Raw genomic sequence first — 18,172 nt, forward strand, 5'->3', positions numbered from 1 at the left:
AAAGAAAATAGATGGCACACCTTGGACATCTGAATACATCATGGCCACATTAGATGTATTATAGTTATGTACGTTGATCAATCATGAAGATGGGTTGAATCCATGTTGTTATTTTCTAAGGACTAGGGGCCACATGTAGCAAAGTCTGATTTTGCGAATCGGAAATTGCGAGTCGGTGCGACTCGCAATTTCCGATTTGCAAAATTGGATGCAGTACGGTGTCTCAGACACCGACTGCGAGTCGCAATGGGGTCGCAAAGACACACCTCATTAATATTAATGAGGTGGGTCGCATTTTGCGATCCCATAGGAAGTCCCTGCACTCACAGGGATGGTGGCCTGCTGAAGTCAGCAGACCTCCATGTCTGTGACTGCTTTTTAAATAAAGCAGTTTTTTAAAATTTATTTTGCAGCCCGTTTTCCTTAAAGGAAAACGAGTTGCAAAATAAAATAAAAATACGAAACCATTTGGTTTCGTTTTTTCCAGAGTTGGCAGTGGTCCATTGGACCACTGCCTGCTCTGAAAAAAGCTTGTGGGTAACATTCACAAAGGGGAAGGGTTCCCATGGGGACCCCTTCCCTTTTGCGAATGAGTTACCATCAGTGTGACACTGGTGGTAACTGCAAATTGCTTTGCGACCGCATTCGCGGTCACAAAGCAATTCTGCATTGCGATGCGAGTCGCAAATAGGAAGGGAACACCCCTTCCTATTTGCGAGTCGCATTCACAATTTGCGAGTTGGTACCGACTCGCAAATTGTGAATGTGTATCGCAGAAGGCTGTTTGCATGGCGCAAACTGCGATTTTCGCAGTTTGCACCATGCAAACGGCTTACTACATCTGGCCCTAGATCTATTAAGCTCTTTGAGCACACCTAAACGATGCCACAGATGGCAAAGTATTGTTAAACACACAATGTGTTCACCTTCAACAGTAAAATGTACTTACAACAGCAGGGCACAATGGGTACCCCCTTTGCCCCCACATATGTGAAGTAAGTTATGGTCTGGTGGAAACAAAAAAATGAACCACATATGAACAATACTGTGCCTTGGACTTGTTTAATTGACAATGGTTTTATACTCTGGGAGGGTGAGGAACCTGAACTGGAGAGGTTTATATTTAAATTACCTCAACATCGGGTCCACTACAACATGCAGTACAAAACATTATGAGTTTTTGGACATTGAATTAAATGTAAACTTGTAAAGCCTGCCAATATGGGTGAAACCACAAATCAAACAAAACATTTGAGGGGCATACAGCTACAATACAGGAGAAAATAATTTGTAATACAGAATATGATATATATATGCACTTGAGTATGATTCTTGAAAGCTTTACATTGGAAGCATGATTACAATTTTTAAATAGGAATTCTCCAACTTTTAGGAGCAATTAAAATGGAGATAAGAGTTATCCAATGGCTAACCAATTTAAGCAATAGCATCAAAAGTACTTACTAAGGTTTAAATACTACGGATTTAAACACATAGGATCTCAGAGGAGGTGACAGAGAAAAAGTATGGAGAACGGTCTAGATTAATTTTGACTTTGGGTACAGAAATACCATGGGGACATAACACTTATGCTGAAGGGATTTTCAGAATGCTTTTGAGCCAGCATGCTTCATGTTCATGGATTCCTTCAACTATCATGCCTGATTGGAAACAGAGTGTATAAAACAATTGTACTCATGAATAGAATTGTGTGAAATAGTGGAGCACTCTACACATCAAGAGAAAAGTGGTATAGAACTTTGTGGGTCATTTTATATGTGTAAGAGGCTCCCTTTTATAATAAATATTTATCAAAGCACATAACTTTATCCCAGCATTTGATCCCTCATTTTCTCATTAGTGCAATTATTCAGGAATGTTGAACACCTTTATGAGCTCATCTGAGTATTGGTGCTATTTACTAAGATGCAATAGATGGAGGAAAGCACTTTACATGGCACCCAGCACTTTACGTCTAATCATTTCAATTGCTTAAAGGAGAATGTTACACTTAAGATATCAGAACAAGCACCTTCATATTTAACTATTGTACAATAAACTTAGGAAAGCACTTTTATAGCACTTAAACACTTTATCCCTTAATTATCATAATTGGTCAGATGAGTTAAAGGTCAGAAATAGGACATCGAAATAGGCACTTTAGTACATTATGTGACGATCTGTGCAATGAATAGAATGATTAATGTGCAATAAAATTCAACAAACACTTGACACTTTGTAATAACTGATAAATTAAGGTGCTTAATGTAAGACTTAGTGCCACAATCAGGGAACTAGGTAATGATGACAACACTGTGAATAAACTGTTGCGTGCAACAAATCAACTAGGGAAACTCCTAGCACTTTATCTGTGAAATTCAGACAAGCACAGGCAATGAAGCACAACAATGTAAATGAGTTGAGGCATAAGATAAAGAGGCTAGGTACTACTCTTTTCTTCTCCCTGAACATCATTTTAGTACACCTCATCAGGAAATGTTCTTAGTACATGATGATAATAATCACAAAGAAGTGTTGTGCACAAGAAATCAATTAGAGAGGAACAACCAGTTCTTTACTTTTGTAAATCATACATGTACAGCCACCTTAATTAAGAACATATATAATAATACCAATAAGGTACATCACTAAACATAATGTATATATGCAACCTCTCTTTTCTCTATAAAATTAATTTTAGTAAACGTTTTGAGGGAAATATTCCTACCTCCTCTTAACACAGCAGCAAGGAACTGTTAGTTAACACTATGGCACTTTCAACTCAGATTTGTGCATCATCAATATGATATAAATAGGATATGTGTTGGACATACTAGGTCACATATATACTTTGAGCTTCATACAGCTATGTTTTGTAATAGAATGACTATATAAGTGTGAAATGGAATAACTGCTTGACAATTCCTTTTGCAATGCCCACTGTGGATGGTAATTTGAAGAGGGCAAATTATTAGGATCCCACCATGCAAGTGTTTATTGCCACTGTAATGTGATGATATTGATATTTACTGTGTCTATCACATTGGAATATGGATGCTAAGGAATTCCCTTATAACAAGGATGACAACATTCTAGTGATTACATGGGCTGCGGAAAGTGATGACGGACTAGAGTAAAAAATTTGAATAAAAAATGGCCCCCATAACTGTAACGCAGGCACAGCAGAAGGCGCTCTGCTGAAACCCGTAGGCAGTGATATATTTTATTGATACACCCTTGGATGTTTTTGTGAATATATATTCACTTCTTTTTGCACAGATCACTGGAGTTCTCTATCTTTTTCTGCCTGTGCCGGTGGACAAGGAAGCCAGAGCGTGAAGTGATATACATATATATATATATAATACCTACTGGCGATACCAGTAGGTAGTTATAGTTAGGACCAGATTTCCCATACATGAAGTGTTTTTTGTTTTGCTAATAACTCTAGTGCCGTTTGCCGAATCTTCACAATGTTTTTTTTTTTTTTTTTTTTAAGTAAGACCAGTCTTTGATAGTTAATACTTTTTTCAACCCAATCATGGCATGTCATGCAAGGAAGTGTTTGTTCACTCCTGGGTCAAGTCAGTTAAGTGCCTCATGGATATATTCTTGAAATACTTCCATAACATTGGGGAAGACAGTCATATCCAGCACACAGGGAGCAACCATTTTTAGGAAGAAAACGACTTTTCAGGCATACGTAAAACAATCTTAGTGGAGCCCTAGAGCAATCAAAATTAATCTCTCCAACCCCTGGGCCTACTCTGGGGTGGGATATGTATTAAAAAGGAAGGATTGGGCCTGGCAAAAGGTTTATTTTGCCAGGTCGAAATGGCAGTTTAAAACTGCACACACAGACTGCAATGACAGGTCTGAGCCATGGTTACTTAATTGGGAAGCAAAATCAGTGCTGTAGGCCCTTTAGTAGCATTTTCTACTAAGGCCCTGGGCACATGTAGTACCACTTTATTGGGGACTGAACAAGTAAATTAAATAGACCACTTGGTTGTAAGCCAATTTTACCATGTTTGAAGGAGACAGCACAAGCACTTTAGCACTGGTTAGCAGTGGTAAATTGTGCAGAGTCCTAAAATCCAAATAAAAACAGGTCAGAAAACAGAAGGGTGAAGGTACAAAGTATGGGCATGACCCCGCAGAAAGGGCCATGTCCAACAGCAGCCTTTTGTGTGTGTATACCCATGTGTGCTGCACCTGAAAAGGGCAGAATTCCTGAGGAGAATCATCACTCCTCTGGATCCAGTAGTGAATCCTGCCTGCGCGGCAAGCACAAATTTACCCCACCTACAAAATCACAATATTGCCTTGCACGTGGGTTTACTACTATAGCAAGACTAGTTCCAGCTCATGGTGCCGCCAGCATTATGTACTACTCTTTCGTAATCCTGTTGCTCAGCGAGTGAGCATTCCAGGGTATGGATTTTAGCTTTCTTTCATGACCTGGTATGTTTTGGTAGTACCTGCTGTCTCTACCACACTCCAGTTGACTGCCATCATGACCATTTCACTCTATTTAAAGAAAACATTTCTGCCTGCCATAAAATCCTTTCAAACTACAACTGGCCACCTTCCAATACCCACACTGTTATGAAGTAGGCTCTAAACTAACCACATTCCCAACTCACAAGATGCCTGTTACCCAAATAGTGAGTATTTTATTCCTCCAGTTTGGATAGTAAGCAGGTGCCCATTAGAAATAACAAAGGGCAGGTCTGGTCCTTAGATGCACCCAATCCCATCTCAGCATCCACATTATCATTTAAAACACTAATGAGCTGTAAAATATCAGGCCATTCCCCGTATCTGGTTAGCATTCATATGCACCCTGGGTTACCTCTAAGCTGTACTGTCCTCAGTCTCTCCCCCCCAACTATTATTCTGTCATCCTAGAACTCCCCTTCTCTGCTATACCTGTATCCCTCTGGACCAATTCTTTCATATGTCCATTTTCCTCTCCGAGACTGGGACTTATCTGACGGTCCAATATCTTTCTCCACGACCCCTCTGTGCCATGTCTCTTGACGAGTCACTCCCCATCTGCTACTTTTCACAGGCTGCATGCCCACCCTGCTGTCCCATTCTAAAGCCTTGAGGTCACACTTTCCATCTATCCAGCCATTCCCATGCATGGTTTAGAGTAAGAAAGCGTCAGGCCTTTCATTTTGCAAGGATTCCCAGCCTGGTTGGAAAAGTCTTCATGTATCTTGTTTGTGCAACTCCATTTTCACCACATCAAATACATGACTCTTCTCTTTTACTGACAGCGTACATTCCGGAAACAAAAATACTCCTACACTTTTTTGTGATCAAATGTCACCCTCAGTAGTATGAAAAATGAGAACTTGAACATCTTCCTGCAGTTTTAACCCCCTTTACCCTAAGCAGAATGCCTGTATCACCTTTCTATATCAGATGAACCCTCCTCTAATCCTGCGTCCTTAGTTCCTGTGTTTCCTCAACAGTTTTTGATCACAGGCTTTGCATTCTGGTCTTCGCTCTGTGGAGTTTGATCTATGCCCTTTGTTTCGAGCTTACCCTACAGGCCTCCATTTCTTTCTTGTAAAGTTTTCTCTGATTCCCATGAATCTTTTGTTCTTCATTAGCTGGACTGTCCAGTTTCTAACAGGGTACCATGGGGTCCAAGTGTATATCAAAAGAACAGCTGTATAGGTGTGCAAAGAACATTTTTGCACCTTTTTGAATAGGTACATTTTCTTCCAACTATACTTTACAAAGGGTTAATAACTATGGGGTAAATTTTAATACAGCCGCTAAATCAACTCCGGATAAGTAGGCTTTGGTGCTTTAATGATTAAGTGTATTCAATAAACCAAATTTCCAAATACTTGTAGTTGGTACAAACTGAAATTTTGTAGCATTGATGGGGTGGGTAAAAGGATACTGCAAGGGAAAGGAAAATGTTAATTACCCTGTAAGCATCTGTTCATGGCAGGTAGTGCTGTAGGATTCACATGCTGTGCTACACTCCCATCTACTGTTGGGCCTAGATGTGTGCAAGTTGCTTTTCTTCTAAGACGTCTTTCTAGCCACGATGTAGTGTCACTTCACCTCTTGTTGGTAATCCACATGGCATCTACTCCACTGTTAGATTATTTTCCAGCATGGTGGATGAGGATGCAATGTGAAGCAAAGCGAAGTACAGAGAGAGGTCCATGCAAAAAAGGAAAAAAAATAAGATTGTAAAGGGGATTACACAACAGCCACAGGCGTCTGTGGAGGAGAATGAGCGCATGTGAATTTACAGCACTACATGCCACAAAAAGATGCGCACAGGTTAAGTAACATTTTCCATTCTAGGCATGTGTGGCTGTAGATACATGCTGTGCAGACTGTAAGCCAGTCCTAAAAGGTAGTGGCTAGGCTTTGAACGTTGTAGTGGATTGAAAAAGAGTACAAAGTACTGCTTTACCAACATTAGCTTGTTGGCGAGACAGTACATCCCCACAGCAATCCCAATAGCTGGCATATACAAAGCAGCTACCTTCGTAGCTGCTTTGTATATGCCAGCTATTGGGATGTTCCCCAAGGAGGCCATCGAGGCTCCCTTTGTCCGAGAGGAGTGGGCTCTAGGAAGAGTGGGCAGAGTCCTCTTAGCTTAAGCATAGTTTGTCTGGATGCATTTGATGATCCATCTAGCAATGCCTGACTTGGATAAAGCCTTCCCTTTGTGGGGTTAAGAGAAACTGATAAAGAGCTGCTGTGTCTGTCAAAATGGTTTAGTTCTATCAGTGTAGGACATGAGTGCTTTCTTTAAGTCCTGAGCATGGAGAGCCAGTTCTGTACCAGAATCTGGTTGTGGCAACACACAGGAAGTTCAATAGACTGGTTAAGGTGGAAAGGAGATACCACCTTAGGGAGAAATTTGGGATTGGTACGAAGGACAACCCTATCTGTATATACTTGGAAGAAAGGTTCTTCCATGGTTAATGCCAGTAGCTCACTGACACATGCCTGAGTTAAGTGATAGCAAAAAGGAATGCCACCTTAAAGAGAGAAAGTTATGGGGGCAGGAGTAGAGGGGCTCAAATGGAGGGCCCATGAGCCTTGTAAGTACAATGCTGATATCCCATGTCGGGGCTTGTGGAACCTGAGGAGGAATGATCTGCTTGATAGCCTCCACGAAAGCTTTAATGACCGGAATCCTAAAGAGAGAGATGTGTTTTCTATTCTGAGGGTAGGCAGCCACAGCAGCTAAGGTTAGACATATGGGTGTGAAGGCTAGACCAAAAAGCTGCAGATGTAATAGGTAACAATGTCATGTACTGTGACTTCAAAAGGATCAATGTGTTTTGAGTCCCAGTAGCACACAAACCTTTTCCACTTTGCCAAATACCAGGCCTGGGCTGTAGGTATGTGTGCTTCCTTAAGGATGCTCATTTATTTCAGAGGAAGCTTGAGGTATCCAAATTCTATGACCTCAGGAGCTAGATCGCAAGGTTGAGCATCCCGGAATCTGGGTGCCTTATTTCTCCATGGTTCTGCGTGAGAAGGTCCGGCCTGCTGGGGAGCAACTTGCGCGGAACCAGACAGAGTCTGAGCAGAGTTGTGATCCATGGCTGGTGAGCCCATGTAGGAGCCACCAGGATGAGTGCGAGGGACATCGGATAAAGTCTACGATCCTCATCCATGGTGTATAGCCTATGGATTGTGGGTGTGGAAACCAGGATGCGAAGTTTGGGCATTTGGTGTTTTTCTGCGGCTTCAAAAAGGTCTATTTCTGGAGAACCCCACTTGCGGAAGTAGCAATGGAGGACTTGTGGGAGGAGTTCCCACTCGTGGACTTTCTGCCGCATCCTGCTGAGGAGTTTGGCAAAGCCGAAGGAACTCGGTTAACAAATTAATTTTATGATGGAACGCCCACTGCCAAAAGCTCTGGTATAACTGCTAGAGTTGGGGTGAGCGTGTGTACCCTTGTTCCCGAAGGTAATACATGGCTGTCATACAACTTTGTCTACCAGATGAAGTAGGAAAGCCTTCCATGCTAGATGGATGGCTAGAAGTACCAAGTAACAGATAAGGAGACCCTGCTGTGCGGGCTCCCATCGACCTTGAACAGTCAGATTCTGTAGATGGGTTGAGAAAAGGCCACCCCTGCAACAGGTTGGTGGTGTTCCACCACTACAGAGAGTGACAAGTACAGTTGCCGATCAACGATAGATTGTCTTAATGACCCCCCCACTTGAGACCACTGTTGCGCTAACCATTCTTGCAACAGACGCATGTGTAACCTGGCATGGGGTACTATGGCAATACAAGGGGACATCATGCCTAGGAGGCGCATTACTGTTCTGTGACTTGTTGATGAGGCTGGAAGAGAGGGAATAGTGCTTGAAAACACTGCCCTTGAGCAAGGTTTGGCTAGGCTATGCCTACTTCCATGTTGAGAATGGCCCCAAATAGGGTTGGATCTACAGGGGATTTTGCAGAGTTGCTGTAAACCCTAACCTGTGGAGCAGATCTCTTGTGACTTGTGTATGCTTATGACACAGTGGTGGGTGCCAATCTTGATCAGTCATTCAGGTAAGGGAAGACGTGAACGCACTGCCTACGCAAGGCACTTGGGGTAGTAGTAACTCCAAAGGAGAGTATTTTATAGTATTTTCCGCTGACCACAAGCCTGAGATATCAGCGATGTGCCTGATGTACTGGTATGTGGAAATAAGCATCCTTCAGATCGAGAGCGGTTATGAAGTGGCCCTGCTAGAGAAGCGGAATAACATCATGGAGGGTGACCATAAGAAACTGTTTGAAAGGACGTATTTATTTAGTGGTCTGAGGTACAGAATAGGTCTGAGGGACCCGTGTCCTTTTCAGGTATTAAGAAGCAGAGGAAGTACACTCCTTTATTCTTCTGATGGTGGGAAATGGGTTCTATAGCCCCTTTGAGAAGGAGTGCTTGGACCTCTTCTTTGAGAAGCTGTAGATGTTCTGGAGGGAGTCTGTGTTTGCAAGGTGGAATGGTGTGAGGCGTGGAAATAAGTGGCAGACAACCATGTTGGATAATATCAACACCGACTGGTCTGAGATGATGGACTGACATGTTGGGAAAAAAAAGCCTTAAAGGCACCCCACCAACTGGTTTTCTGTAGTGAGGGGGGAAGAAGGGGCAAGTCAGGGTTTTGTGGAAGTTGCAGATCCTTTGGGAGAGCCACCTTTCCCTCTGCCCTTAGAAGTGTTGCTTCTGTAGGACCCTCTAAAGTATCACCTGGGAGAGGACTGGAGCACCAATAGACCCTGGAGGGTGGGAAGGATCCAGCCTGTATGGCGATGAATGACCAGGTGTTGCTGCCTTGCATCAATCTCCTCTTGCAGCTTGTGGAGGATCTGTTCGACAGTGCTGGCACTGACGTCGGATTTTCTGGTTGATGCCAAAGGTCTCAGCTCCGAGGGCACCTTCAGTTTCAGCACAAAGGCAGATGTACTCGACACCGAATGTCGGCTTGGTGACGGCATCAGAGTATCTGGCACCTAAGCAGTCAACTTCGACGGCTTGTTCTGCACTGAGGCAGAGCATCCAAAGTAAGAGTTTGGTGCACACTAAGGGCCAAAGACAGTGGTGGTCCAAAAGCCTGGGTGGTTGTGTGCCTTTTGCAGGTGGGCTGCTCCACTTGAGAGTAGTGTCAAGAGGGAGTATGGTGCCATACTAACAAACTGCTGGGCTGGCAGCAGATCCTCAATTTCTAGCTCGGAACTGGAATTATACCTGGGGGAGAACGCTTCTTCAACTGCAGCAGAAGGTAGTGGCTGATGCTCCTCCTCAATGTCCTAGGGACCAAAGAGTTCTGAAGTGTCATTGCCACCCCTGTGTGACATCTTGAGGTGACAAGCTTGACAGTCTCAGAGAGTTTTCTGGGACTGACACGAACAGCAGGTGTTGCAGGCAGCCTCAATGTGCTCAGGCAAGAGGCACAAATTACAGACCTGATGGAGATAGCTCCAAGTGTATTTTGAGTGCAGCGAGCACAGTATCTAAATGGAGTCCGTTTGATCCTTGTTGAGGCATGGTGAAGAGACACAGCAGAGACAGAGGTAGGCCCCGAATGGCAAGGCCCACATGGGGCCATGGTCGATCCAAAACCTCACCCGAGAAAAGTACTAACTGTTGATCTGAGACAGAAAAAAGGGGGACGCAATCCAAGAACAATATTGACAGAGTGTAGGAATCTGTGAAGACTGAACAGAGAACCACAACAATGTCAACCTGGAGCACAGAAGCACATGTCTGAAGCCGACAGCAGAATGAAAATTAAACAATGAAGTAGATGGCCATGCGCATTACTATCAAGTGAAGGAATCACAGTACCTCGTGACTCGTAAGACTTCTTCTTAAAAAAAACAAAAAACAACTTGCGAACAGCCCAATACCAGATGTAAGTAGTATGCACAGCATGTCTATAAACAGCCACACATGCCTCAAACACTATAGGCCAGGTGATAGTATGTTTGGAATTGCGACTTCCTAACTGCGATTCAATGCCAAATGTTCCAGACTCCACTGAGTCACATTTGCGATTCCCAGTAGGTCACAAATAGACCTACCTCATTAATATTCATGAGGTAGGTTTCGCTCTGCGACCCACTGAGAATCGCAAAACATCACAGGGATGGTGGCCTTCTGCGGTCAGAAGACCACCAGGTCTGCAATTGCTTTTAAATAAAGCAATCTCTTTTTTTTTTTTATGCAACCCATTTTCCTTAAAGGAAAAAGTGATGCGTTTAAAAAAAAGAAAATAAAAAGTTTGCCTTTCATTTTTTAAGAGCAGACTCTCAAAAAATTATGTTACAGACACTCACAATTGGGAATGGGTTACCACCAACTTGAAGTTGGTGGTACCTGCAAATGTTTTAAAACCACATTTCGTTCGCAAAACATTAAATCATACCACTTTGATTTGGTTTTAGGAAGGTATGTCCAGAACTCGCCCCTTCCTAATACGAAATCACAATCCCAAATTGCGATTCGGTAACAGAATACGAATCGGATCGTTTGCGACTGCTAAATAGCTTTGATCATCTGGCCCCCGGTTCCTGGAGGAGGAAAAAAAAACATTAAACAAGCAAATGCATGTTTCTGTCTGACCTACTTATGGTGATTTCCCACAAAGTGGAAAATCCACATGGGTTGGAGTTGTAAAATAGAAGTACTTTTTGGGAAAAATGACAGCTTTCATAAATTTCAATGCTCAAAAAGTCAGAAACTTACATAACCAGAATTTCAACTTTGTTAAACAAGATTTTGTGAATTTGGTCTTTTGACAATAATGTGCATTAGGATCCTTGAATCGCACCCTATGTGTTGCTTCTCATGTGCTTCCGTTATTAATCATCCCTTATTTTCGCTGACCACGGGTACGATTATTAAAAGGAATAAAGTTCTAATATTAGCCAGGTTTCCTCACTTGAAAGATTTTTATGATCCCTTAAAAATAATGAATAAGGTTTAACTCAAGTGGAGTTTACTTCTGCTGTCTGTAGGAAATCCGCATTTACTGCGTAGTGACCCCAGATTTTTCACCTTTTGCTGGCTTTAGAATTCTTTGCACTTTGCCCCTGCCAATCAGGAGTAAAATGCCTACACATGGTTGAACCTGCATAATCCTAACTTGCTTATAAGTCCTAAGTATATTGCTTAAAGTGTACCCAAGGCCTGGAAGTTAAATGCTACTAATGGACTGCAGCACCTACTGCGCCATCCACTAAACTGGCAGGGCAAACAGGCTTCAGGCCTACCACAGTAGCCTGAGTGCAGCAGTCAAAAATTGCCATTTGACCTGTCAAAATCAACCCTTTCAGCACGTCCAAACCTCCTTTTTAAATATTAAGTCACACCAAAGTAGGCATTGTGGCCTGCCAGGCAGAGCACAAGGTATTTAAAAGTGAGACATGTGTAAATTTAATATTAACATCTTTACGTGATTAGAAACCAAAAACTATTTTCACTGGGGCAGGCCTTGCTGTCCTATGTAGAAAATCAGAGTTCTGATTAAAAAAAGTAATACTGTATCCCATGAATGGGGCCAGCTAGGAAAATAATCAAACTACTATTTTTAATAGTTATTAAAAATCCAATTTAATAGTGAAGTCAGATATTTATTAAATATGGAGGAACAGTACCTTCAGAAAATTACCTTTTGTCTGCCTGAAGGTCCCGGGGGCCAATTTGTATTGGCTCTACTGATTCCCACAACCAGTATTTAGCCTTGAATAGGTGGGAAATGCTTCCCAGGAGCAAACAATAGGTTGACCTGAATAGACAGCAATGACTTCTCTGAACCCCGCAAAATACACAGGGTGGGGGCTGAAGGAATCCAATTTGACACTCCTGTTAAATCCTGTCCGACCATTGTGCTGGGTTTACACATAGCCTTTGGGGCACACTTGAAAGGGAAGGGAACAGGATGCCAAGACCATTCTTGTGTATCCATTGTCTGTTTGTAGAAGGACTCTGCTTTTGTCCTACATACATATTCCTTTGGGTTTATTCTGGCTAGAATGTCTGCCTCAAAATAGATTTTAGTGTTAGATGTACGAAGATACTAGGAATTCCATAGTACACTCCCCACACATACCCCAAGACCTCAAAGCCCATGTTTAGTGTGGCCCATGACTTTTACCATCTTGCAAATGTCCTAAGTGGGTAGGGTGGTCCCAGGAACTTTCATCCCATTGATTAAGATGTGTCCAGGACTCATTTTCACCCACTAAATAATGCCAGACATAAATGTGGCACCTCCAGGCACAAACTTCAGAACACTTTCTGGACCAGCGGAAAATCAGAAGAGGGCTGAACCCTCTTGTACGAAGGACAAAGAAGTAGCCTCAAAGGGTCATAAGGCTGTCCTCCTGACAACAAGATACAAGAGTTCTTTTCCTGGAAGTACCCAGCTGACCAGTGGCAACAGGAGTTGGACTAGATCCTGTTGTTGGCCTTTGCCTGACATCCTCTGAGCCTCTAAGGGTCTCCTTGGGGGTTCTAGGAGGCTTTAGAAGTGTACTCCTGTGATGGACTGTGTCTAGAAGGACTAAGTAAGAAGCTAAAATCTTTGACTGGGACAAACTTGTATCTGACCCAGGCTCCATTGCAGTCAGCCTCTAATGGCGCCTCGTTCCTGGTCTACCAAGACCTGTGACAAACATTGGTGCTTTGAGCTTTTTGCCACTATTTCTACTTAAAACTTTACGAATTCAAATCTCTAGTTCCTCTTATTGGATATTAGTCATTTTGGTGTCATTCTGTTATTTTATTCTGTTTTTTAATTTCAGTTTGGGATTTTTATTGCTTTAAATTTTGACTATATTACTGTATGGTACTGCATAAATACTTTGCACAATGCCCTAACTTAATCCTGTCTGCTCTGTACCAAAGCAACCAGAAATTCGGCTCAGATTAATTTAGTGGCCTTAAAAGTTGACCCTGACAAGGGCTGTGATTATTCCTTGAGGTGGGTAGCCACCGCCGCAATTAATAACCCACTGTCTTACACAGTTGTTTCTAGGTCTGGCCTAGATACAGCTTTAACAGTCTCCCTAGCTCATGTATAGCAAACACTTCTTATTGGCCTTACCAATGCTGGTTATAGAAGCAGTAATTCAAGAAAGATTAACCTGATTTGATTTATGTTGAACTATTTGTGTTAGTCTACGAGCACCTTCATTCAATTCCATGTGACTTGCTTAAACCAACACCTTTTCAGACATCATCACACCAAGCCTGCCCTGACGTCACTCCACTGACTTAGAGAACGAAATGACTTCAAAATTGCATGCTGTGCTGGCAAATCCCTTTGATCCATTTGGGATTTGGAGTTTAGTCTAGGTGCAAATGGCAACTATATCATCTGGATGAGCTAATCTTCATTACAGAGGCTCACTTAGGGACCTGCTGGTGCTTGATCATTCTTTGCTTGCTTTTGATCCAAGCGCTTGTCACCTCACGTCTTGAATCATCCAGCAGCATGCTGGCACAACCAAATTACCTAAGTATAAAGCCACTTCAAAGTCCCCAGCTCTACAAATCCACTACCTCTTCTCTTTTTAACCTGCTGCATTATTCCATGCTTCAGTTGTGTAGTTATCCTCTGGACTATGCAGTCCCGCCTGTAGGCATAAATAATACAAGTGAAGCCTAAAGGTTGACTCCACACAGAGGGTTCATTTGGCACAGTCTGCCCTGTTGTTTCTTTTCAATCTGTTAACATCATTCATTAATTTGATCCTAGATAAAGGATAAATCTGAGCGTTCAATATAATACACATAGCAATAACTTTGTGTTTTATATTCTGACTTGTCAGGCATTCAGAAAAAGATTGATGATCAACACACCTCATTTTGGCAATCCTCCTTTGAACATCTGCATCATCTTCTGACGGAAGGCAATAAGCGTGTGTTCCTGGCTTGGTATGTTAGAAGCACCCATGCTCTGACCTACAGATCGCTGCACTCTGTGGAAGATAAATAAAAGACAAAACTGTGTCACTTGCTGAATTTATCAGCTTCAAAACTCTTGTAGACTGCTCAATTGTGGTATTAATACCTTATGTTTTACTGTCCATGGCATCAATGAAAATTTAAAGTAATAGTAAAACAATTTCACAAGGCCTTATGGCATTAGTAATTTCCAATTCACCGTCCTTCCATCCTCTCTAATGCTTCCATCCAAAGAGAATCTCTGGGAATGTTTCAAAGTTGTTTCCCCTCACTTACTACAGTAACAAAGAGCGACAGCTATGTATTATTCTTCCTTGACATTCTGTAAGGGTAGTTCTTTATTTATCAAAGGCACAGAATAACGTTAAAGATGAAGATGCATAATGTTTCACATACAACTACGAGTCACTTTAAGGTGTCTGAAATGGCATTTAAGCACATTAAGTAAAAAAAAAAGTTTAGGATACTTCGCTGTAGAGTGATTTTTACAGAAAATTAAGTTTCTATCTGATTTTGGTCACAATAGATCACGAAGAGGCACCCAGGTGCAGGGAGGAAGACAAATGAGTTAAATGAAAAGATAGATGTAGCTTCAAAAACATGACTTTGGGGTCCTGCTTCTGAATTATTTGTACCAGCCATAGTGCTTCTAAAGTTGTGGACAGGTTTTAAAATAACTATTTTTTCCAAGTTTCAACAAGATGCTTTTTGCAGCAAAAACAAATGAACTAGGCAATCCAACTCAAGGTGATTGTGAGAGTCAGCATTAGCTTTAACATTAGAAACAAGAACCATACCAAAATTGCTTTTTTGAAATTCAAGGAACTTTCAGCAGGAGTTCATACACAGTAAAAACACCAACATATGCCATACTTGGTATTAACCCGTTCTGTGCCACGGACGTAATGGTTACGTCCTGCGGCACAGTGCTGCTGTGCCGAGGACGTAACCATTACGTCCTCGGCACACAGCCCAGAGGGAGCGCTCTCGCTCCCTCTGTGTGCTTCCCCCACCCCCCCAAAGTAAGGGATGGAAGGAGAAGCCCTTCCCCTTCCACCCCGACCCCCCTACCCCCCCATGATGACGTCAGCGCGCTGACTTCATTATGGGGTTCTCGCCGCACAGGAAGCCATTTGCTTCCTGTGTGGCGAGAGAAGAAGAGGTGAGTTCCTCTTCCCGGTGGGTGGGGGGTTTGGGCCAAAGAGGCACCGGGGGAAAGGAAAGGCTTTTCCTTTCCTCCGGTGTCTCTTTGAGCATTCCTGCTGCCCGATCGCATTGCGATCGGGCAGCAGGAATGCCCACTAGACACCAGGGATTTGTTTTTTTTGTTTTTTTTTGGTGTTTCTTGTTTGCAGGGAGCGGCCCCTTGGGCAAGGGTCGCTCCCCTTGTGGGGGCAATTAGTTACGGCCATTTCTGCCCCCCTTGGGGGCAGATTGGCCTACTTTTTAGGCGGATCTGCCCCCAAGGGGGGCAGAAACCACTGGATCACCAGGGATGTTTATTTGTGTATTTATGTGGGGGGGGTGCCCCCTTGGGCAAGGGGCGCCCCCCCCCCACAAGGGGGCATAGAACTGTTGGCCTTTTCTGCCCCCCGTGGGGGCAGATCGGCCTATTTTTTTTAGGTCCATCGGCCACCAAGGGGGGCAGAAGCCACTTAGGCACCAGGGATTGTGTGTGCAGTGAATGGGGGGGGGCGGCCCCTTGGGCAAGGGTCGCTCCCCTTTGGGGGCATGTCTTTTAGGGCCATTTCTGAACCCCTTGGGGGCAGATCAGCCTATTATTTTTAGGCGGATCTGCCCCAAGGGGGGCAGAAACCACTAGAACGCCAGGGATTTTTTTTTATGTGTTTATTTTTGTGGGGGGGGGGGGAGCGTCCCCTTGGGCACGGGGCGCCCCCCCAAGGGGGGCATTGACCTGTTGGCTATTTCTGCCCCCCCAGGGGGCAGATGGGCCTATTTTATTAGGCCCACCTGCCCCCAAGGGGGGCAGAAGCCACTTAGACACCAGGGATAGTGTGTGTGTGTGTGTTAGTGGATGGGGGGGGGGGATGGGCAAGGGTCGCCCCCCACTTTGGGGGCACATGTACTGAGGCCATTTCTGCACCCCTTGGAGACAGATCAGCCTATTATTTTTAGGCTGATCTGCCCCCAAGGGGGGCAGAAACCACTAGAACGCCAGGGATTTTTTTTATTTGTTTATTTTTGTGGGGGGGGGGCGTCCCCTTGGTCACGGGGCACCCCCCCAAGGGGGGCATTGACCTGTTGGCCATTTCTGCCCCCCCTGGGGGCAGATGGGCCTATTTTATTAGGCCCACCTGCCCCCAAGGGGGGAAGAAGCCACTTAGGCACCAGGGATAGTGTTGTGTGTGTTTTTTTTGTTTGAGGGCTGTCCCCTTTGGCAAGGGTTGCTCTCCATGGGGACACACTACTAAAGGTATTTTCTGGCCTCCTTGGGGCAGACAGGCCTATTTTTGTTAGTAGGCCCATCTGCCCCTATGGCAGAATCCACTTAGGCACCAATTTCTAAATGTTTGATGGTGGGGTGTTTGTCAACTGATGAAGTATTTGCATTTGTGAAAAAAAATGTTTTCCTCCTTTTTGTTCTAGTTCAAAGCTTTTGCTTTATTTGCTGTGGCTCCTTGCGGTTTTGGCGGTGGTTGACCTGCAGTTTGCACAGTTGCATGTTTTAGGTAAGTAAAAACAATTTACTCCAAAGGACTATTGTTGCCATGCATGAATGACATGTTTGTAGGGGGTGTACTAAATGCAGGATTGTGTGTGAAATTGTCCTTAGATTTGTGCACAATGATATTTGTTTTGTCTTATTTCTAATTTGCCTTTCTTTCTTTCTTTTTAGTGGGATATCATTGTTGATTGCTGTGTCTGTGCAGAGTAGTTGCTGGTGAATCAAGCTTTTTCAGGCAAGTGAGCGGTATAGTTTTTGAGTTTATAACTCTTACTAACAAAGCTACACTTTGTTACTTGTCTTACACAGTGCTGGTTGTTGGTGGTGAATTTGTCCAGTTAATTTTAGTAGGAGAGATCATGGCTAGCCGCAGGATGACCGCTCAGCAGGTGGTTGGTATGCTTTTTGAGTCACAGTCTGATCATGATTATGAGACGGACTCTGCATCTGAGGCAGAGGAGGAAGTGAGAGATTCTGGCAGTGATGTTTCTGTTGGAGGGGAATCTTCTGATGATGAAGCCACACTCAGTGCAGATGAAGGGCCTGTTTTAGAGGAGGACACTGATGTGCCAATAGTGCAGCAACCTGGGGCTGAAAGGTTTCCCGTTATAAGACCTGATGTCTGGGTTGTCCCAAACATGGAGCAGCCAGAGTTGCCTGCCTTTACTGGTCTCCCGGGGTGTAACGCCAATACAGAGAACTTTTTGCCTATCAATTTCTTTGAATTATTCATGGATGATGGGTTTTTGGAAGAGATTGTTGAGCAGACTAATTTGTATGCGGAGCAGCATTTTAGGGACAATGCTGCTAGACTTAGGCCACACTCTAGAGCTGCCCAGTGGATTCCCACAAATTTGGAGGAGATAAAAAAGTTTTTGGGTTTGACTTTTTTGATGGGGTTGATAAGGAAGCCGTCACTGGCTTCTTATTGGTCTACTAGTCCCTTGATGGCAACAGCTATATTTCCTGCGACCATGAGTCGTAAGCGGTATTTGCTTCTTCTTAGGATGCTGCAT

General features: G+C 43.5%; 1 protein-coding gene across 4 annotated transcripts in view; it reads right to left on the bottom strand.

The window, feature by feature from the left end:
- Positions 1-18,172, bottom strand: part of LOC138287177 (uncharacterized) — a 228,397-nt gene that overhangs the window by 8,755 nt on the left and 201,470 nt on the right. For all 4 annotated transcript variants that reach the window (XM_069227542.1, XM_069227540.1, XM_069227545.1 and 1 more), the window contains one exon: positions 14,366-14,484. In XM_069227542.1, coding sequence (XP_069083643.1) covers positions 14,367-14,484 — 118 coding nt within the window. In that variant the 3' untranslated portion in view covers position 14,366. The remainder of the gene's footprint in view (positions 1-14,365; positions 14,485-18,172) is intronic.

This window comes from Pleurodeles waltl, chromosome 1_1, assembly GCF_031143425.1.
Source record: "Pleurodeles waltl isolate 20211129_DDA chromosome 1_1, aPleWal1.hap1.20221129, whole genome shotgun sequence".
NCBI lineage: Eukaryota > Metazoa > Chordata > Amphibia > Caudata > Salamandridae > Pleurodeles > Pleurodeles waltl.